Source organism: Cryptotermes secundus, unplaced genomic scaffold (assembly GCF_002891405.2).
Source record: "Cryptotermes secundus unplaced genomic scaffold, Csec_1.0 scaffold1161, whole genome shotgun sequence".
Classification (NCBI taxonomy): Eukaryota; Metazoa; Arthropoda; class Insecta; order Blattodea; family Kalotermitidae; genus Cryptotermes; species Cryptotermes secundus.
In genome coordinates this window covers 191,234-213,658 of record NW_019745101.1, presented here as the reverse complement: position 1 = coordinate 213,658, position 22,425 = coordinate 191,234, and the positions used below count along the sequence as shown (strand labels likewise).

The 22,425-nt window shown below is 38.1% G+C and overlaps 1 protein-coding gene across 1 annotated transcript in view; it reads left to right on the top strand.

The window, feature by feature from the left end:
* The window catches only part of LOC111875019 (calpain-A), a 47,551-nt gene extending 38,816 nt beyond the window's left edge, over positions 1–8,735 (top strand). The window contains exons 6-11 of the mRNA XM_033755688.1: positions 619–787; positions 1,417–1,598; positions 2,183–2,436; positions 3,466–3,629; positions 8,071–8,285; positions 8,573–8,735. Of these exons, the coding sequence (XP_033611579.1) occupies positions 619–787; positions 1,417–1,598; positions 2,183–2,436; positions 3,466–3,629; positions 8,071–8,285; positions 8,573–8,585 (997 nt within the window). The 3' untranslated portion in view covers positions 8,586–8,735. The remainder of the gene's footprint in view (positions 1–618; positions 788–1,416; positions 1,599–2,182; positions 2,437–3,465; positions 3,630–8,070; positions 8,286–8,572) is intronic.
* Positions 8,736–22,425: the final 13,690 nt, after the last annotated feature.

Genomic DNA, 22,425 nt, shown 5'->3' with positions numbered 1-22,425 from the left:
TGTGCATTCTAATTATCGTCCTTTTTGCCGCATCCCCCTCCTGTGATAATTCATCGCCCTACAGCTATTTGTTCATGTGCTTGCGATATTTGGGATGGCTGATATTCATGAGTGTGAAAATCATGGTGACATTTCTTTCTTGACACCGAGGGTGTTGTGCATCATAAATTCTTATGTCAGGGGCAAACAGTGAATTGCTGATATTATCTAAATGTGCTGAAACGCCTAAGAGAAAATGCCAGGAGAAAAAGAGCTCAGTGGTGGAGAAACAATTCCTGGTTCCTCCATCATGACAATGCGCCAGCTCATGCATTGTTACTGATTCGTGATTTCAGTTAGGGAAATAAGAAAAAGTCTGCCAGATCAAGGTCAGGTGATTAGGGTGGCTGAGGAAGCACAATTATGTTCATGTTGGCCAAAAAGTCATAAATCAAAGGAGGTGCATGAGCTGCATGGGTCAACCCCAGGAACATAGTGTGTTTGGAAGGATTAGGCCAATTGAAAAAAAAAGAACAGTTACCTCATTAGGAACTGAACCTTCAAGTAGCATAGTGCCTTAACCAACTATGCTACCACATGTCCCCCACATTAGTTTATGTGCATAATGTATGATTTCAGGCTACATGGATCATATGAGGCACTGAGAGGGGGCACAACATGCGAAGCAATGGTGGATTTCACAGGGGGAGTGACAGAGAATTATGAGTTGAGCCAAGCACCTCGAAACATGTACAGGATCATGTTGAAGGCATATGAGCGCTCATCACTGATGGGCTGTTCAATTGAGGTATAGAACAGTATGTTTATTATGTAGCAGATAGATCACATTACACATTTTCCTCCATAGTTCAGCATTTGGCAGTTACTTATATGAGCAAGAAACTTTCTGCTTTTGTGGAACCTGAAGGTTCATCACCCTTCAGAAATATCAACCCAGCTGGTTTACCTTCAGGGAAAGGACCCCCAATAGCAATTGAATAGGAGGCTGGGTGGGCCCAGAGCCAGTCTGTATGACATGGAGAGGAGAAAAATCTTGCTCCTATCAGGACTAAAACTCCAACTCCTGGACCATCCAACCTTGTAGCCAGTTTTTGTACCAGCTGCAATATCCCATGTCACAGTGTCATAATTCTGACCAAAATTTGGTATGCATTTGTCATTTCCTCATGTGTGCCACATATCTTTCCCATTTAATCCTCCTTGATTTAATTCTCCTAACAACATTATGTGAAGAGTATATATTATGAAGTTCAAGGAGTTTTATTATTTCCTCTATACCACACCTTAACATGAACATATCAGAATATGTTTTGGACAAACTTTGTGGCCACTAAGGAGATTAATATTTATGTAATGTTTACTGACATCCCTTTTATCAATGAATGAATCCTGACCATTTTTTGCATTAATTTGTAGCCTGATCCAAATGTTGTGGAAGCGCAGACACCAGAGGGCCTCATCAAGGGACATGCCTACAGTGTAACAAAGGTGAAATATGTTGACATCAAGACACAACACAGATCACGGAAAATCCCTCTCATCAGAATACGTAACCCATGGGGTAATGAGGCTGAGTGGAATGGACCATGGAGTGACAAGTGAGTGAATGTACCATTTCTGAAAAAGATTTGCTACAGTTTTCGTATGTTGTCATCATATGCATATGTGCCTGTACCCAACCAATTGGTCTCTGACCATAGAAAGATATTATCAACACTAGTGTTGTTAACTGTATGGTCCTGAAGTTTGTGTGTTCAGAGATCTTGCACGTTTTGTTTGCAAAATGTAAATTAGCCCTCTGTTTGGAGTGAACCTACCTCTGTATGATGAATGTTTTTAGGAATTTTAAAAATATTACAGTGTTCAAAAAATGGTCATTAATTCACTTTCCATGTCCTATGAGGCCGTATCATCATGTGTCTTCAAGAGTACCTTTTTCATTCTAAATAACATGCTTAACAAATATCTTATTTTTCATGGGTGACTGGTAGAATTTTACAAGTAGTTAGATATGTCTGTCAGTAGGTGGCACTTTATGCAGTTTATTGTATGCCATTTGTGAATGTTACAGATCGAAAGTTCCCAGGAACAGAAACATGTGATTTGTGCTAGGCATGGAAATTTTCGGTACAGGAATATTAGAATTGTAAGAAGTGTGTGTTCTACCTATCCTCTTGCTTAGGTCCCCCGAGTGGAGAGTAATTCCAGATAAGGAGAAGGAAGAGATTGGCCTCACATTTGATGAGGATGGTGAGTTCTGGATGTCATACAAGGATTTTCAGAAACATTTCTCACGACTTGAGATATGCAACCTGAATCCAGATTCACTGACTGAGGAGGAACTGCTCAGATCACACAAGAGAAAGTGGGAGATGAGCATGTTTGAGTGTGAATGGGTCCGAGGCGTCACTGCTGGAGGCTGCAGGAACTACCTTGGTGAGCATTTATCTGGATGTGTTTTTACTAGACTTGTTTCCATTTGCACTGTAGTATAAATGACGACCCATTTCTGATGCCAAGAGACTAGCATTCATTGAGATCATTATTGTATGATTTTAAAAATAGTGTTTATGATTTCCTTCAACAAATTTACGTAATATTACTAGGCCACACCATTCTTCATTCTAACATTCAACTGTATATACCATGTACTAAATATAAATTTTCTTCTGCAAAATACTATTTATATTGCTGAAAAGTAGTAATTTTTTAGTTCAGATTGTCAGTTGTATACATAATGGATTCGGATGTGTTTCTACAGCGTGATTGCTCTGCATTTGTCTATATTTTGGATCGAATTATAGGTCAGGAATTAAATGCAAATATAACAAGGCAAGGAGCAGTTAACAAAACTGATGCACAAGACACATACCAATGTGTGGAGGAAAGGACAGTTTTTCAGATGACCTATACATGTGATCATTTGAATATAATTTGAGGAAGTATTGTGGGTTTTTCTGTGTAGTTGCATTTCTAGTCCTTTGGCAGGTGGGACTGTTTCAAAGTAAGTCCGCCAGGCTGATGTGTGGAACACTGTGGTGAAGATTCAGATTCTCAGAATATATCCATGGTATCATGGTATCTCTCCTCCATCAACTGGAGTGCATGGAACTTATTTTTCTCCACATCAGATTTGAAAGTTTGTACTACATTAGTTGACTGATAAATATGTGTAGTTGAGTCTATCAGAAAGTGACATTTTAGACAGCATGGAAAACTAGAAAGTTGTCATTACAATTTACTAGAATGATGATACAGAAATTTAAAAAAGGATACCAGGTTGCTGTACTTTCTTGGATATAAAAACAGCTAGGAGATCAAATTTTTTAAATAGAGAAAGAGAGCTGTACAAGATATAACACGATATAACACTCCCTCAAACACTTGCAGACATGATGTAGGTTGAGCAGTGAAAATCTGAAAGAAATCTGCCAGATAGATTGCGTTGTTTTTCTTTTGTTACAGAAACATTTTGGCACAACCCACAGTATCGCATCACACTGGAGGATCCTGATGAAGAGGATGATGATGACAAATGCACTGTCATTGTAGCGCTGATGCAAAAGATTCACAGGTCACAGCGCAAGATGGGCACTGAGTTACTTACCATTGGGTTTGCAATGTACCATGTAAGACCATTTTGTTTTCTAATTAAGTAACTAACTTTGTAGCTAAGGGTCTTATTTGAGCAGTAGATATTTATTCAACTGGTCAAATATGCCTGTTTCTTAGAATCTGAGGGTTATCATCCACTAATCACCTTCTTGGACAACGGATTTTATGCCAGGCCCCAGTCCATGTAAATTTTACTCTACCTAGTTCTTCTGTAATAACTTTTTTTTCAGGTATTACAGATGGGAATAATGTTTGAAGTCTGACAGTTCAATAACTAGACAGTTTTGTGTGGCAAATGACAACCTGGATGAACTGGTATATATTGTATTGTGTGAATACATGATTCAGAAGCTTTGTATCAGAGAGTTGTTGTTCTGTTTCAGTTTGTTTGAGGCATGTGTGCCTCAAATTTTTTAGATTGAATTGAGAAAAAGACTTGGGTCTCAATTTGAACATTGATCTTTCTTTCTTGAATTGAAGAATTTTCTGATCACTGGTTTTACTTACATGAGAGGGCCATGCTGAAAGAGATCATTATCATAATTTCCCAAATGGAAGATAAGTATTTTCCCCCCTTTGGGGTAGAAATCAACAGGCTGTCATCATGAATCTGAATTTTGTGTGTGTGCACATGCATGCAAGATGTTTTAATCCATTTAAAGCATTTATCATGCTCACAGTAAAGATCACATTATTTCCCATTATCATATTATGTGAGAGTGACCACAAACTTCATTGAGGTTGCAGGAAGTACTGAAGTTACAAAACAAAAATTATAATTTATTGATTGTGGTATCACAAGATTTTGTGCTGACACAAGTGTTGCCAAACTTATAAATGGCAGGTTATGTCATGAAAAGAAATATTATTTAGAAAGGAATAATATGTCAAGAAGTATTCATTGCTGCAGTGATGGTTCATAGTTTAGGACTATGTTGATTAGGCAGGCTAGTGACTTCAAGCAGGAAAGTAAGTCAATAAATTTAATACACTTCGGAATAACACGTTTTCTATTATTAATTTTCTTTCATATGTTGGTAGTAAGATTATGAAATAGATTAATGAAATTACTTTTTCTGTGCAGACATGTTTCCTAGTTCAAAGTTGTCTACATTTGGAAAATCTTTCATTCAGAAAATTATTATTATGTGACACTTTGGTGCACCATGAAAAAGTGGCTGATGTTTTAAATTATTACAGCAGAAAAACTGGCCTGCTATTGAAAATTCTCATTTTCATCTTGATTCTTGAAGTTTTTCCAAATGATCATCTCAGTCTTGTGTCAGACTGAAACTGTCATTCTCACACATGTTTAGTTTGCTTTGTGGCTGCAATAAATGTTTTGTTGGTGTGTTGTTTTCTTTGTGGAAACGTGGATGATATACTGTGAGAACAGAGAATGAATGTCATATCTTCAGTGAAACAGAAGAAACTAGTCATGAATATTTACAGAATGTTGCATCAATATAATGTAGAAGGAGCAGTGAGAAGAACAGGGTTTTGTTTGATTTAAGTAGTTTCAATATGGTAAGGAAGGAAGACTAGTAGATGGAAATATCTCTGGCTTTCTGAAAACCTTAGTAATTGATCCAGATGTATGAAAAGAGATTGAGGGATAGTCAGAAATCTGAAAGCAAGTACTGTGAGGATGACCACATTGGCTGAAGGTTAATAACGATGCATTGTTCTTATAGAATCAGTCAGGTTTTTTGACAGACCTCAAATTCCAAGCTCATTGAAACTTACGTGTCACCAGGAATCCAGCAAATTATGTTATTGAATATGTTAATCATTCCTGTCCCATTAAAGTAATGTTTGTAACACACCAGCAATGACCATGTTTCTCTAGTTAATATACCAAATAATAGACTTTTCACATATAACTAACCACACTAACATGATCTTTGTTTCTGATACCTCCTCCAACCATATTTTATTTTGCATCCTAATTGTAATCATTTTCTAAATATTCTAAATATAATGACTACACAACAGGTTTGGGTTGGAAAAGTATTCCTTTTGCACTAGTTCTTCTTATGTACAAGTGATTACAAATATTCCGTTGTGTTCCATTGGCTGCTTGACACCCTGAGCTTGGTAACTCAGTGATTTCTTGTCACAAATATAGTCCCTTGTTGCACTGAGGTAATTGGTAACTAAGAGCAGGCTTGGGCAGGAGAACCAGAACAAAGACTAGCCTAGTGTATTTCTTTATATAGACTTGTTGCAGACAGCATAGGCAACATTGTTCCCAACAGTACCTTGACTGTGTTTTGTCTCGTATATAGGAGACTATGTGATATTTCTGTGATTCCAACATTCCACAGTCTGTGAGTTTTAGACATCCCATCACAGTATTAATAAGTCATCCCTGGCAAAACAGATTTGCATATTCCGTTGCAAATTATGTCATCCTGTTTTCACATCTTTGGATTTCTCAATTGTAATTTTTTTTTTACATAGCAAGGTTATCAGCCTTGCAACCAAACCACAAGCTGGAGGACCAGGTCTTTGTATTTATGTCTCCTAGTGTCACTGTGGTCCAGTTATATCCCCAGTCATCAGGTTCCCTTTCTGTCGCCTTCTGCGACTTGCAGGGCTATGGTGGAGGTATTCCAACTTGCCTTAACATGGGAAGTATAGATAATCACTGGTACAGAATGACTGTTTAATCTTTAAAGCAGTTTTATATATTCTGACTTTACTGTCATCAGTGTTCCTTTCCTTACATGTTAATAAAACATATCTGTTCACCTTCTAATCTCTGGTATGAGTGTAAGTTCAGTTACAGATTCCTGGAAAGAAAGTACTGTAACTAACTGACTGACCAACTGACCAACTGGCCAGGTGATCTACTGATTGGTCTTCCAACCTGCTGACTGACCAACTGACTGCCCCACTGACCAATCACTCTGTTGTGATCAAGACCTCAAGCAGTATTCTTACTACGTCACTTTATTACTATCTCACATAACTAGAACACAAATATTGAACAAGTCGTTTCACAGTCACTCATTTAGTGCTACCACTCTCACCAGAATGTAGACCTGTATGTCTCTCTGTCTGGGCTAACCACTCTCTTCTGTCGGTACACACTACGCACTCACAGTACACTGGCTCGTCACACACACTTCACACAAACTCTTCTGTCAGTCTTCAGTTTCTGTCTGCCCACACAGGCTTTTGTTTGTACACTGGTTGGTGCATGCGTATCATGTCATGCTGAGTCAACGGTTCTGAACACACTCAGTCGGTGACTACTCACACACTCACCCCATGGAGCATAGTTCTTCTTGAGGAAGAGCTGGTGTTTGCTAAGTTGGTAAATGTCCCTTTTATGGAAGTCTGAGGTTTAGTATTGCATGTGCAGAAGGCTTCCACTGGATTAAATCCTGGACAAGATGAATCCAGTACTCACCTTAAGATTTTCATATTGTCCTTCCAACTGTGGCAGGTTTTCCAACGTGACATGATGAAAATAAGTAAACTCCTTTCTTAGCAGTGCACCATTTAACCCCATACTGAGCCAGTTCAGTCCACTTCATATCTTACACCTTATTTTTAGCCTTCTTTCCCTATGTTTAAAAAAAGGATGCTTATGAGATCATCTGTCTGTCTGTGTATCCCCACCTAATTTTTGTTAGGGAGCTGATGGGATCACCTTGCTGTGTGTCTCTGTATCCCTCCTAATGTTTTTGTTTTCTTTGTGGTCCGTGTAATATCAAAGGAAAGTAGGCTATTTGTTCTTCCCAGAACTTCTTGTTATAAAATCCAATTCAGTTTGACTTATCTATCTACATTTATATCTTCCATTTGAGCTCTTCCCTTGAAATATTACAACCAAAGTTCTGTGTCTGTCCTCCCTCAGGTGCTCTGTATGTTTCTCCCAGCTTATCCATCCTGATTAAATTGCCCTTAAAATGTTGTGTGACAAGTGCACGTTTTCAAGCATTGTACTTATGGTTATGTAACTTTCTGTGCTGGTGAAGAGACCTGTTGAAATTAAGTGAGGAATCATTTTGTGATAAAGCATAGTCTTATACTATTGTACATTTTCTGTGTGTATGTGTGTGTGCGCATGCACATGTGCATGCATGCACGTCACCTAGCAGTTTGGCACACTTTCACGCTTCAAGCTTGTCATTGGGAGGTTCCTGGTTTGAATCTCTTCTGAGGTACTGATTAGCCCAACTTTTGTTATGGCTTTCCTAAGTCCATTCCTCAGACATTAATGTCATGATACTTTCTTGAAATTAGCTGCAACTTCCTCCCTTGAAATCCTTATCTACTCATATTTACATTCATCTTCCTACATCACATTAGGTGAAACAACATTTTATATAACAACATAATTAATCAGTTCATCCTTTCAGGCTTACTTTGTATCTGTTTTCCACATTATATCTTTGTAATTGATACAGTCTAACATGCAGCATGTGTTTCTATATATGACAGCTGAAAGATCCAGACAATCTGCCAAAGCCACTGGACCTCAATTTCTTCAAGTACAATGCGTCTGTTGAACGGTCACCCTTTACCAATCAACGTGAGGTTAGCTGCCGGTTCAAATTGCCACCTGGAGTGTATTGCATTGTTCCTTCCACATTTGAGCCGAAAGAAGAGGGGGAATTCATTCTACGTGTCTTCTCTGAACACAAGAACAATATGGAGTGAGTACATGACTATCTTACACAGACTTCCTTCAGCCATTAATATGTTAATTTGGGCATATTTATTCCTTTATTTATGCTATAATTAGAGTTTATGGTAGACAGAATATGTCACTTAGATGGGGAAAACGAAGAGACGCTTACAGAATCTTGTTGGAAGGCAACCACAAGGAGGACTGGAAAAGAGATGAAGTAGTTGTAGATTTTAAGGATGTGATCTGGTTTCGAGTGACAGGATAGTGTACAATGTTTAATGTTTTAAACAAAACTTTCCTCCTGTGTTACAGATGTCTTCCGTGAGAAAGATACTGACAACATCAACACAGCAACTACCACCAGGTGGTGGTCAGTATCACCTAAACAGTATCCACCATTGCATTCAGTTCACAATGGAGACTGAAACTGAGGGCTACCTCCCCTTCCTGGATATAGATATTTACAGGAGACCTGATGGTTCTCTGGGCCATAGAGTGTACCGCAAATCCACCCATACAAACCTCTACCTTAACGCTGCGTCCCACCACCACCCTTCCAACAAGCAAGCTGCACTTTCCACATTGGTGCCCAGGGCTAGAGCTCTATGTGATCAAGACAACCTACATGCATAGTTGGTGCTCCTGGGGGATGTATTCAGGAAGAATGGATACGACAACCGGCAGATCCACAGAGTTCTCAATGGTCAGCCCAACATCAGCCAGCCTGAAGACAAACCGGGCTCAGTTGCCTTCCTTCCCTATGTCAGGACCATATTCAACCATATCAGCAGAGTGCTATCCTGGTACAACTTCAAAGCAGTGGGTCTGGCTCCAAACAAATTATCCAGTTTCCTCCGGCCAGTCAAAGATAGCCTGGGACTAAGGACACCGGGTGTATACAGTATCCCATGCAAGTGCGGCAAGGTCTATATTGGGCAGACAGGCCGCTCCGTGGACACGAGGTTGAAGGAGTATCAGCGGCACATCCAGCTCGAACATCCGGACAAGTCAGCCGTAGCTGAACACAGCATCGATCTGGGACACCACATTCAGCTTCAGAATACCTCCATCCTCGCCACCAAGACCCATTATATGGATCGCATCATTAGGGAAGCCATTGAGATTGAACTCCATCCCGACTATATGAACAGAGAGGTGGGGATTTGTCTCAACAAGTCATGGAAGNCTTGTACAGGTTCTCACGGTCTCTTCGCTTGCGGATTTTCTTATTTTTCCTTCTACCCTGAAGATGGAGGTGATACGTTCCTCCGAAACGTCGGTTAACACCACATATACACGGTGCCACATCCCAGAAGACTGCTTTCTTTATGATCAGTTTGATTGTATATCTTCCCATCAAGTGATGTCCTAGTAAATTTATGGATGTTACGATGTGGGAACATTGTACTTTTGACACCTTGTTGGCAGTCCTTGACTGCTTATTCAGTATATTCTGTATATGTATACAGTCAAGGACTGCCAACAAGGTATACAGAATATATGCTGGAGCACTAGAAAGAATCCATTCTTTACTGATTCCAATGTATGAAACAAGATTGACAGATGAGGTTCAGCTGTTTGATCAGAATGAGAACCCTTGACAGAAATATACAGAAAGTGGGCTGTCAGAATTATGAAATATTAATGAAGTTTGTTAATGCTGAAAAATTAGTGATTATTATGAGAAGCATGGTGGATAAGCTACCTCATAGGCTTATGTACCTGCTACTATTTGACATCCTTCCAACCATCGTTAGAATTTGTAAGTTTTTGTGGATAACATGTTTTCAAGATCTTTAAAATTTAATTTCTCCATTTACTGTGAAGGAAGGGGCCATGGTGAGAGCACCAGTTCTTCCCTCAGTCAGTATTGCAGGGCAGTCCTCTAAAGTGGCACCATCAGCTACAGAAACAGAATGCCTCATATTGTAGAGTCCCATCTGTTGGTATTTCAGCTGTTTTTATTCCACTTCTTTTTGCCTTCTTTCTTGTTTTTTTTTTTTTTTTTTTTTTTTTTTTTTTTTTTTTTTTTTTTTTTTTTTTTTTTTTTTTTTTTTTTTTTTTTTTTTTTTTTTTTTTTTTTTTTTTTTTTTTTTTTTTTTTTTTTTTTTTTTTTTTTTTTTTTTTTTTTTTTTTTTTTTTTTTTTTTTTTTTTTTTTTTTTTTTTTTTTTTTTTTTTTTTTTTTTTTTTTTTTTTTTTTTTTTTTTTTTTTTTTTTTTTTTTTTTTTTTTTTTTTTTTTTTTTTTTTTTTTTTTTTTTTTTTTTTTTTTTTTTTTTTTTTTTTTTTTTTTTTTTTTTTTTTTTTTTTTTTTTTTTTTTTTTTTTTTTTTTTTTTTTTTTTTTTTTTTTTTTTTTTTTTTTTTTTTTTTTTTTTTTTTTTTTTTTTTTTTTTTTTTTTTTTTTTTTTTTTTTTTTTTTTTTTTTTTTTTTTTTTTTTTTTTTTTTTTTTTTTTTTTTTTTTTTTTTTTTTTTTTTTTTTTTTTTTTTTTTTTTTTTTTTTTTTTTTTTTTTTTTTTTTTTTTTTTTTTTTTTTTTTTTTTTTTTTTTTTTTTTTTTTTTTTTTTTTTTTTTTTTTTTTTTTTTTTTTTTTTTTTTTTTTTTTTTTTTTTTTTTTTTTTTTTTTTTTTTTTTTTTTTTTTTTTTTTTTTTTTTTTTTTTTTTTTTTTTTTTTTTTTTTTTTTTTTTTTTTTTTTTTTTTTTTTTTTTTTTTTTTTTTTTTTTTTTTTTTTTTTTTTTTTTTTTTTTTTTTTTTTTTTTTTTTTTTTTTTTTTTTTTTTTTTTTTTTTTTTTTTTTTTTTTTTTTTTTTTTTTTTTTTTTTTTTTTTTTTTTTTTTTTTTTTTTTTTTTTTTTTTTTTTTTTTTTTTTTTTTTTTTTTTTTTTTTTTTTTTTTTTTTTTTTTTTTTTTTTTTTTTTTTTTTTTTTTTTTTTTTTATTTCATGTTCCCTGCTGCAAATGTATGTTTAACTGTGTAAACAAGGCTATTTCTTTCTGTATGTGAATTTTAATTCCTTTCTTATATTTCTTGTGTCCTGCTACGCATGGTAAAATCCAGAGAATTGCCTATCCTACCTCAATTGGTCACCATGTCAGCATTAGTTTTGATTGCATGTTCCATGGAAAAGTTCTAGTGTCTTTTTAAAATAATTTTAATACACTGTAAGTGAGCAGGGAATTTGAGTCATAATTGCTAATTAAGGTTACGTTAACTATGCTGATTTTTATTAACATTTCAGGTTAACCATGGCTATATTGCAGTATCAGCCTAATTTTGTTGTCATTTCTTACATTTGTTTGATGTCATACAGTGTGTCTTGAGTAGAAAACTCCTGGTTATTCATCATCGAGCATCTAGAATTTTGACGCAACTGGCAGAATATTGATAAGAATCTTATTTTTTTTATATAGTCATACAAAAATAGATTTGTAATGTACATGTGCCATGTGGTAGTTCTTTTAAACGCCACTAGAACTGCTACAAATTCTTGTCCCTCCTACAGGTGCAATTACAAGAGGGGTTAGTTGAATATATGATCATCACACAATATTTGTATCTGAACTCTTTTACACATCAATTTACTTTGCCTCCTATGAAGACCCTATGCATGAAGTAAAACAAAAACATGCTGTTTTGACTGTGCATTGCCTTTCTGTAGGAGTTTTCTTATACCACCAGGAGATTCATGTAACCAACAGATCCCATTCCCCATACATGCCAGATAAGGGGGAATTTACCATATGTAGATGTTATTGTAATGTTGAGTGATGCTATGAATGAATGAATGTACGAGGAGTGTTCCGTATATAATGCCTCCTGTCTTTTAATTAAAACTACAACAGACACAGAAAGCATAATAACACAGTTAAATAGAGCAAGATTTCAGCTACTTACAGTTATTTTTCCACATAATCACCACCATTCATTATGCACTTTTGCTAGCAATGAACAAGAGCCTGTATGCCGCGCCGTAAAAAGTCTGTGCCTGCAGAGGCTAGCCCCTTTTTTACAGCTGCAATGACAGAATCTTTGTCTGGAAAATGTTGCCCACGTAGTCAATCTTTCATAGGCCCAAAGAGATGGAAGTCTGAAGGTGCTAAATCGGGGCTATTAGGTGGAAGTGGTATGAATGTCCAGGCAAACTTTGAAATGTGCGAGGTTGTCGCTAAACTGATATGGGGTCTAGCGTTATCGTGTTGCAAACGAGAAGGTTATCTGCTTCTCTGGCCTGACTCGGGAATGCGGGCTTTCACTTAGTCAGCGTCGTCTTGTAGCGTTCAGAATTAACAGTCTCATCAGGCTCCAGGAAATCCAACAAAGCACACCCCGCCTATCCCAGAAGACCGTGCACATCACTTTCCTTGCCGATGGTTGTGTCTTGAACTTTTTTCTTTAGGAATCCGGATGTCGCCACTCCATGGACTGTCTTTTGGATTCCGGCTCGTAGTGGTGATGCCACTTCGATATTAAGCCGAGCACACAGTTCGCTGGTCGTTATCCGCCGATCTGTACGGTTGAGCTGATCGAGGCACTGTTCATCGGGAGGAGTGGCAGCTGAGCAGGGACGCCCAGGGCGTGGCTTGTCGTGCACTTCACTTTCGCCACTGTTGAAACACACTACCCACCGCCTCACTGTGCTGACATCAACTGTATCGTCTCCGTACACCTTTAGCAGGCGTCGATGGATGTCAATGGGTGCATTTTGTTCGGCAGTGAGAAATTCAATAACGCATTTCCGTTTTGTATGCACTTCTATGTCAGACGCCATTTTGGTGGACTACTCTGCTGGCGCTATCTTCGTACGACAATCAAACTAACCAGTGGCGTGCGGTACTATTTTTGGTAAGGGAAGCAGTGGTATCTAATAAACGAACTGATAGCAATCAACTCACCAAAATTTACATCACTTATTGAGTCAATAAGGTCGTTTTGTATTCTGTTCGATAAACCTGTATATACTGTACTGTTCTCAAGGTGAATATTGAGTTTATGATTATATTTCCTCAACAAGTCAACTAATTCCACATAATTACCTCGGTCGATAGAATCCATGCTTTCGTCATGACCACAGAGGGCAAGTTGCCACTTTCCTAAATGGAAGATGATGTCCATCAAGCCTTTCATTATTTCTCTATTTTCTTTCACATTTTCATTCTGCTGTAGTATCGTCAGGCGCTTTTGATTGTCAAGTTGACAGTCAGTTGGAGATTTCCCGAACATAAGTTGCATTGTTGAAATAATGTGAGTCTGCGAGTTCTCATGTCGTTTCAATGCTTTATTAAGGTTGTTGATATCACCAAACCCAGTCTTGTTCCATACATTTTTCATTGAGAAACAACAGACATGGCCAACAAAACAATTTTCCTATATTATGGCAACCTGATAGCCACTCTGTTCCAAATTAAATTTCCTCACATATAATTTGGTTTGTGCTTTAAGTTCTGGCAACTCTCATGTCGGTCATCCTCTTTCTATAATTATTTTCTTTTCACAAAAGTCCCTGCTATTAAACCCCCGTTTTAAAAGGCTTTCGATTGCACAGTTGCAGTCGCGTTGTCTGGCAGAATTCATTTTAGCTGTGACCTGTGCGTGTAGTCTATCACGCCCCTGCCCCTCGTACCACAGTATCAGATTTGCTTCCCTTAAACACGGATAGCTTCTCTCTGATGCGTCGAAATACGATCACAAATACAATCTTACGCCATATAAATATGCACTTAAAATATTTTAATAAAACTTAATGTTACCTATAACACCCAACACGACTGAAATCACACATAAACAGTTAATTTTCACATAACCATCTAAGGAACACATTCTTTCGCTGGTGTAGCCAGCAAACTGAGATTTGCTTCCCTTCGCCCTTTCGGACTAGACGAATTACGTACTACGAAGCTTAACGAAAGGAAACTTGGTCCGTCCCACCAAGCAGGAGAAGGGAGGAGGAGGAGGAGGAGGAGGTATGTGGCCTTGAGCAGGAACACGCGCTAAATGACAATATTCAAATATTTATTATACAAACTGAATTATTTATATATGACTTCTTTTCTTTTCGTTTCCTAAATACGGAAACAATTCTTCCCTTGCTTCTATGCACGGCACGCCACTGAAACTAACAGTATATTGGCAGGAAGGTTCAACCTTTACTACAACACCACCAACATCCAGCTCAGACGTTACATATTAACACAAAAAAATAGGAGACATTATATACGGAACGCCCTTCCTATAAGGGGTGGGCCTTCTTGGCCCTTGCAAAGCGATCACAGTGATCTATTGTGCCTCCCCTTTTGAGTGATGCTATATGATGGTAGTTATTGGTCTGTGGATGGGGTGATGTGTTGTGATCACAATGGTAGCTGGGGTGGAAATGGTATGTATATGGTGGTGTAGGATGTTGGTGTTCCAAGAGACAACCACGTAAAACTATAACAGGTGTATATATTATTTACAAATGTACAGAATGGCTGGGAATCCGTTTCAATATATATCTATTATTCACAAGATTGCTGGCCCTGAAAAGGAGCGTTGTTCAACCGGAGTTTACTGGCTCTGTAGGGGCGGTTAGTCAACTGTGCTTGCGCTAGTAGAGCTTGCTGTTTTGTAGCAGCCCGTTTGGCGGGTCCGGCATGCGCCGATAAGATCCGCAGGCTATGGCGCTTGCGCTGGCGGATCCGTTGTCTCGGCGCTGTTGCTGGAGAGTTACGGCAGCTGCTGCTTCATGACGTTAGCGTAGCTACGATGGCTGTGATTGGTGGACTGAAGAAAAACTCATGGTCCTCATGGTAGCCAGTCAAAGTCATGTTGTGACTGATGGTCGGTCAGTCAGTCTTTCTGTCTTGGTGTCAAGCCCCGGCTGGGGCTCATGACCGGTGTTACTTCTTAAGTGAAAGTTACTGTCCTGCCACTGTCGTGACCCAAGATGTTGGCTGGTCGACTGAATTACGTTGGCCGAGCAGTAGCGTAATAACTCAGTGATGATGATTGTCAGTTGGCTGCCTGAGCGTGTGTTCCAACCACAAAGAGCAAATACTCACTACAGATTATAGAGGATTTATTGAGACTGTGTGTATATTACATACAAGCGCTGGCGGACGTAAGCCTGGCCAGCCTTCTCCTAGCCCCAACCCAGACAAAATGCCCCCTTCAACTTCTCTCTTGTTCTTAAAACCTAATCTAAACTAAGCTTGCAGCCCAATGTCTCGAGACATGAATCCTCATGCAGATCAAGTTACACCAGCGGTTGTTGAAGGATAGGTCCCAGACGAAACACTCCAGGACTCCACTAATTTATGAAAATGGCAGGGGTAGATATAACATTTTTTGTGTGGAAGCAGGTCAACCTCTTGACGTGCTATAAATATTAGTAGAGGGCATGACCCCAGATATCAGACTCAAAGTTCCTAAAACTACAAGGGGTTGCGAACCTTTGCAACACCACAAGTTTCTGTCCTTTCCCCTACTCTTTTCAACTTGTGTATAAATGATGCCCCCCAAAATCATGGTGTTCGCCTGGCCCTCTTTGCAGACGACACCTGTCTGTATGCTGCTGATCGCAAGGAGGATTTTATTGTTAGAAACGTCCAGCGCGGTCTCAGCTCAATGGAGACCTAATGTGAGCGTTGGAATATAAAAATTAATGAAGATTAGACTCGGGGGGTCTACTTCTTTCGTGGTCGTCGACCGCCTGAGTCTTGTCTTACTCTAAATGGAACAAATATTCCATTTGTAAATAGTGCAAAATATCTAGGTGTAATCTTCAATACGAGAGTTACATGCAAATTGCACATAGAAACGAATGAAGCCAAGGCCTTCAGAACATTCATTAGAGTATATTCCCTATTCAGAAGTGAGCAATTGAGCGCTAACATTACACTGACCCTCCACAAAGCTCTTATTAGAACCGTAATTACTTATGCTAGCTACCCTTATCAGAAGGATGTGCTGAGTGAAGCTGAGGAACCTTTCAACAAAAAGATGCTCCTTCTGTCCTGTGACTTTTAATTTCTTCCTACTCATCTGCTCTACTATTGCTTCAGTATACTGCCCTCCTCGGTATAATATAAAGAAAGAACAATTCAGCGAGTTCATCCAGACGCTTGGACCAATATTCATAGCAGGAGGTGACTTAAACTGCAAGCACACTCTATGGGACTCCCGCCTCACAACAACCAAAGGTAGAGAACTAGCAAACCTGATCCAGGAGAGAAATTACTCTATCCTGTCAACCGGCTCTCCAACTGGCCCACCGATTGCTCCAAAATTCCGGATCTCCTAGATTTTTTCATCACCGGAGGCATCTCCCCATCATACATGCACACAAAAGCTAGCTATGATCTCTCTTCTGATCACTCGCCTATACTAGCAACAATCAGCAGCCTCATCATTCACAAAAAACCTCCAATTAGGCATCATAACAAAGAACTAATTGGGAATATTATCGCACCAAAATTGAAGAAAATATAAACCTAAAAGTAAGCCTCCAAAACCCAACTAAAGTGGATGGTGTGCTAACAAACTTAACACCTACTCTCACAAAGGCTGCTGAACAGGCAACCCCTAAACTGCAAACTCATAATCAAGCCTCAAATAATATCTCAATCGAGATAAAAAACTAATAGCAGTCAAAAGAAAAGCAAGAGTCAAATGACACCGAACACACGCACCGCAAGACAAAACAGCTCTAAATAGAGCAACTAATCAGTTAAAAATTAAAATCAAAGAAGAAAAGGACAGATCATTTCACGATTATATCACCAGTCTTAATAGATTTGACAACACAATCTGGAAACCAATCAAACATCAAAGAAAACCTAAACATCAGGTACCCCCATAAGAGATGAAACGGTACCCAACCCAAAATGGGCCAGAAGCGACGAGGAAAAGACAATGCTGTTCACCCAACCTTGCAAAGGTATTTACACCAAACGACACTGAAATAGATCCTGAACTAGAAGAACAATTGTCAAATTTCCCTGCGAACATACCGGGAATTAAAAAAAAAATCACCACAAGGGAAATACAAAAAGAAATAAACTACCTAAAACTACATAAAGCTCCAGGCATAGACCAAACTACCCCAAAAATGATAAAACAATTGCCACAAAAAGCCGTACTGTTAATTACTTTTATCATCAATGCTATCTTTAGAATAAACTACTAGCCGAAACAAGTAAAAACTGCTGAAATAATCCTAATTCACAAACCAGGCAAAGACCCAACCAAAGTTGATTCATACCGATCTACAAGCTTACTTCCAGTTATTGCCAAGCTCCTGGAAAAACTCCTGATTCAAAGAATAAACAACGATCCCCACACAAAAGATTGGTTACCACGACATCAATTTGGCTTTCGAGAAAAATATTCAACTGTACAGCAAACACACAGAGTAGCCTATACCATAAACCAAGCACTCGATCGTAAAGAATACTGTACCTCCATATTCCTAGATATAAAGCGGGCCTTTGATAAAGTCTGGCACAAGGACTATTACATAAAATTAAACAGAATCTTCCCATCACTTACTTCAAATTGATGAAGTCCTACATCAACGACAGGGAATCCAGAGTAAGAATCAATCATGCAACATCTATTAACTTTACTATAAACTCTGGGGTACGGTAAAGGCAGTGTAGTAGGACCACCATTATACCTTCTCTATACGGCGGACCTACCAACCGATGAAAACACCACCACAGGAACTTTTGAAGATGATACAGTCATCCTAGCAACCCATGTAGATCCAGCAAAGGCCACCAGTATCCTACAAAACCACTTAAACCAAATACAAGCATGGCTACACAAATGGAAAATTAAAATAAATGAGACTAAATCTGTCCAAGTGAACTTCACGCTAAGACGAGAGCATTGCCCACAAGTAAGCCTGTGTAATAACAATATCCCACAGTCTCCAAGCGTTAAATATCTCGGAATCCATATGGATAGTAGACTCACTTGGAAAGACCACGTAATCAAAAAATGCAAAAAGATAGACTTAATAACCAAGGAGCTAAACTGGTTAATTGGAAGAAGATCCAACCTATCCATAGAAAACAAAGTCCTGCTTTATAAGAAAATAATCAAACCAATCTGGGCTTATGGAATTGAGCTCTGGAGTTGTGCCAGCAAATTAAATATATTGATAATCCAGAGAAGCCAATCAAAAATACTTCGAATTATAACAAATACACCCTGGTATGTAAACAACCAAACGTTACATACTGACCTAAATATACCTGTTGTGCCCTGATAGGGGGCATGGACTGTACTCACCCCCTATCGGATGTCCGTGGATATTTCTTAACCTACGTTGTGGAAAGCATACTTCACTGGGAGGGTCACAAAAACTCGAGTTGTCCAAACAACAACAAAAATGAAATATATATAATAAAATTAAAACACTTATACACCTCTACCGTCTAAAAACACATTAAACCACCAAAATAATGTAACCCAAAAGTTCTACTAAGCCATCAGTGACCCGACCACAGACAAGTACTCACCCGCGCTAAACATGAAGCACAGGAAGAACAATGGCGCCATCCCAAGTTCTTACGCAGGCACACTTTGCTTTTTCTCGTTCGTTTCTGGCAACTGCTAGAAACAGAGTGCCTGAAACGGCCTCTTTTCTCAATCACAAGATTCAGCTTTTTTTCAATTGCGAAAGCTGCGCGTGCGAAATCCCTGAGGTTGGCATCTTGCCGGACATGCCTTGTCGCGCTAAGCGAAACCTGACCGGGTCTTTCCACTGATGCTTAAACAGTCTTTTCTAAAAACAATTCGCTCGACTGCCAAGGAATGCGAAGAGTCAGCCGCGGTTCTGTCTCCTCACCTTCCGGCCAGCCGTCTAACATTTCAACCTAAACACACAATCTTACAAAAACTAATGAAATGGGCTCAACATACCATACATCAAGGACGTCATCAGAGAAAAAAGTACCTCACACCACAACAAACTAGCAAATCACCCAAACAACAGCCTACAGCCACTCGTTGAATGGCAGCACAATCGAAGACACTGGCCAGCTGACCTAAAAGAAAACTAATGAGGAACCTCCCTCTTGGGAAGGGACTCACCACATCATTAAAGAGCATCACAGCTCTTACGCCAGCAAACTAGCTTATAGAATTGTAGATTCTGATTGCTTAATAAATAAATAAATAAATCTGCTGCACTTTGCTCTCTCTGCTGCCGCCACCATTTCCCAGGTGATGCAGGCTGGGATAGAGAGCAGTTTGTTACATAAACAGAGAGTACTACCAGAAATATCACCACACTGTGAGCTAAAGTACCGCAGTCAGCATACGAGTATATGAGTAGTAAGTAGGCTATGACCTGGACAACTGAAGAAATGTGGTTCGATTTCCAGCCTTCTCCATAGCATCCATATCGGCTCTGGGGTCCAACTCAATCCCTGTTCATTGGGTACAGGAGTTTCTTTCTCTGGGGGCAGAGAAGCTGGAGCATGAAGTGTATTGCAATCTAGTGGAATGGAGCTATAGCTCCACTTCCTCATATGTCTTAATATCATGGTGCTTAATTAAACATAAGGGCAGCCTTCCTTGATGACCTTGCAAGCTTCGAGGGGCTATTACAGAATAATTTAGGCTTTGAAGGGTAGTACAGAATAATTTGCTATGATTGCCTATAGTGTAATAAACTGATATGTTTAATATAAACTTATTGTTTAATTTGAACCTGTTTAATCTCATATCTTTATGCTAAAAATATTATATATGCTAATTTAATGTTATTTTATTTCTAAGTAACACTTCATCAAATCCGCCTCTGGCGAAAAAAAGATGGAGACATACACGTATTCTGAAACTTGGGACACCAGCTCCACTTGTCACTGCTAAACGCTTCCAAAGACTTCATTATGTTAGATTGTATGAGTTATAAATGTTCCTTTTTTTATCACAATGGTGTGATAGCTGATAGCCAATTTTCTGATGGAATTGGATTACATGCTTGATTCTGTTTAACTGATTTGTTGGATTATGCGTGCTGCTTAGTAGTCAAAGTGCACATGCAACGTTGCACACAAATTGTTCTGTAAACATAAGTATTTTACATGAGATATATTTAGTACAGTTATACATATTTCATAAGCTAATATATTTTTATTGTAACTCTTTGTGAACAATAAAAATATGCATTGATCTGTGTCCCTTTAAAGCCCAGTGCAGCATCTGCCATAACATACTAAAACTCTGCATTCTGTCCACACAGGGTATTTATGTATTTCATAAGGAAGAATTTTCAATAACGTATGCGAAATGTAAGCTTGACAAATGCAAAAGCGTATTCATAAGAGACAAACCCATCTTCTCACCATAGAGGATGTTACATAAGGACTATTGCAGCAAGAGTTCAGTTAAAAACATTTCTGGCCGTGGAACTCAAGGGGCCTGACGCCAAGATGAACTGATTGGCGGTAATCCGCCAGTCGTAAAGTAACTTTAACTTTGACTTTGGATTAGATCATAAGTGAGGGTTGGCAGTTGAGATCTATTCTGTATGGGCAGCTGTGAAGATAAGACTATGTAAAATATTTGGAGTGTGAAAACATTGTCAAGGTTTAGCCATTATTGAGATCCGTTACTTAGCGATGACTAGTGCAAGCAGTTATAGAAAATTTTATTTGTGTGTTATAATTACTGTAATCTTGAGAGAGTAAGAACTAATTACAGTGGAACCTCGCTTAACGAGCATAAAGCGTTCCAGAGTCTTACTAGTAATACGAAACAATTTTTCCCATATAAATTAATGTAAAATACGATAATGCGTTCCATGCCGAAAAAATACTCAAAAAAGTTTGGGTATAACGTTTATTCAAAGAAAATTATATATACATTGTTAAAGAGGGTGAATCATCTTCATCTTTTCTTCTATACGGAATGAACCAACCTGGAATGCGATTTCGTTTATCCATATGAGGAGCAACCTTTCAAGATCGCCGAGAATACGTAACCGTTGCGTAGATATTCTTGTCACTCCCTGTGAAGCGTCTCTCTCCTTAATCTTGTCCTTGTTCTTGAGGATAGTGAAAATCGTTGATATAGACCGATTGTATGTGCGTGCTAGATCAGCCACGCTCACACCTCGTTCTCGCTTTTCAATTATTTTACGTTTCACTTCTACGGTTATTTTTATTCTCTTATGACTGTCTTTTTGCGGCTTTTTCTTCGGGGACATTTTTGCAAGGGTTATTAAACTTTGCACAAAAAATAATCACAAATAATATGTCTGAAGACAAGTTTGGAAAAATGTGTGATCACAAGCGACACTAAGATTCTAGCGGAACGAGTGCTAAACACAGACTGATGTAGCAAGCGCACAATCCGGGACTTCCCCTCTCGTCACTCGTTATGCGAGTCATTTGTTTACAATTTGTTTTGCTCGTTATGAGAGGTGCTCGTTAAGCGAGGTTCCATATAGTTACGACTGATGAATATCCAATAAATCGGTTTGCCAATCCAAGCACGTCTAGAAGGCAATACAAAAGCATGCACTTTATGGACAGTTTAAGTGATCTTCAAGGGTGATTCTGACTGTAGGCTATTTGGGGTATGCCCCATCTTTAGAACATGATCCCCGAGTAAGATGGGACTGTACTATTCAAATTTAATTTTTTCATAAATTTTAAGGATTTCATGGTCACGTTCATAGAAGCATGTCATTGGATCTTATTCTGAGCCAGTTGTATCCAGATCACGTCTGCACAGAATTTATATTCAATTTTCACCATCATTTCATACAAGACTAGGTGTGTGAAACAGTCTCTTCCTGCCGAAGTTTTGTACACATTTCTTACTTTCACCCATTCCATCTCGCCTATTTGATTGTTCACCCTGACAAGAGATGAAGAATAATATAAACACGTTATGTTACTCTGGTGCACTGTTACCTTTGCCTCATACCCATGTCGATGTACTATGAGGTTTATTTGCATGCATGCTACACGCCTGATCAATCCCATAATTTCCCTAACAATATTACATGTGGAATACAATTGACAGTTTATTGTTACTTTATTTTTCACTTTTTGAAGTTGACTCTTAGGTCAGAACATCCTTCTGAGAACTTGAGTTTCAAACACTGGTTTAATCGTGTTAGTTTTTCTCTCAAAACAAGAGCCCAAATTTTGCAGTTATAACTGTACTCA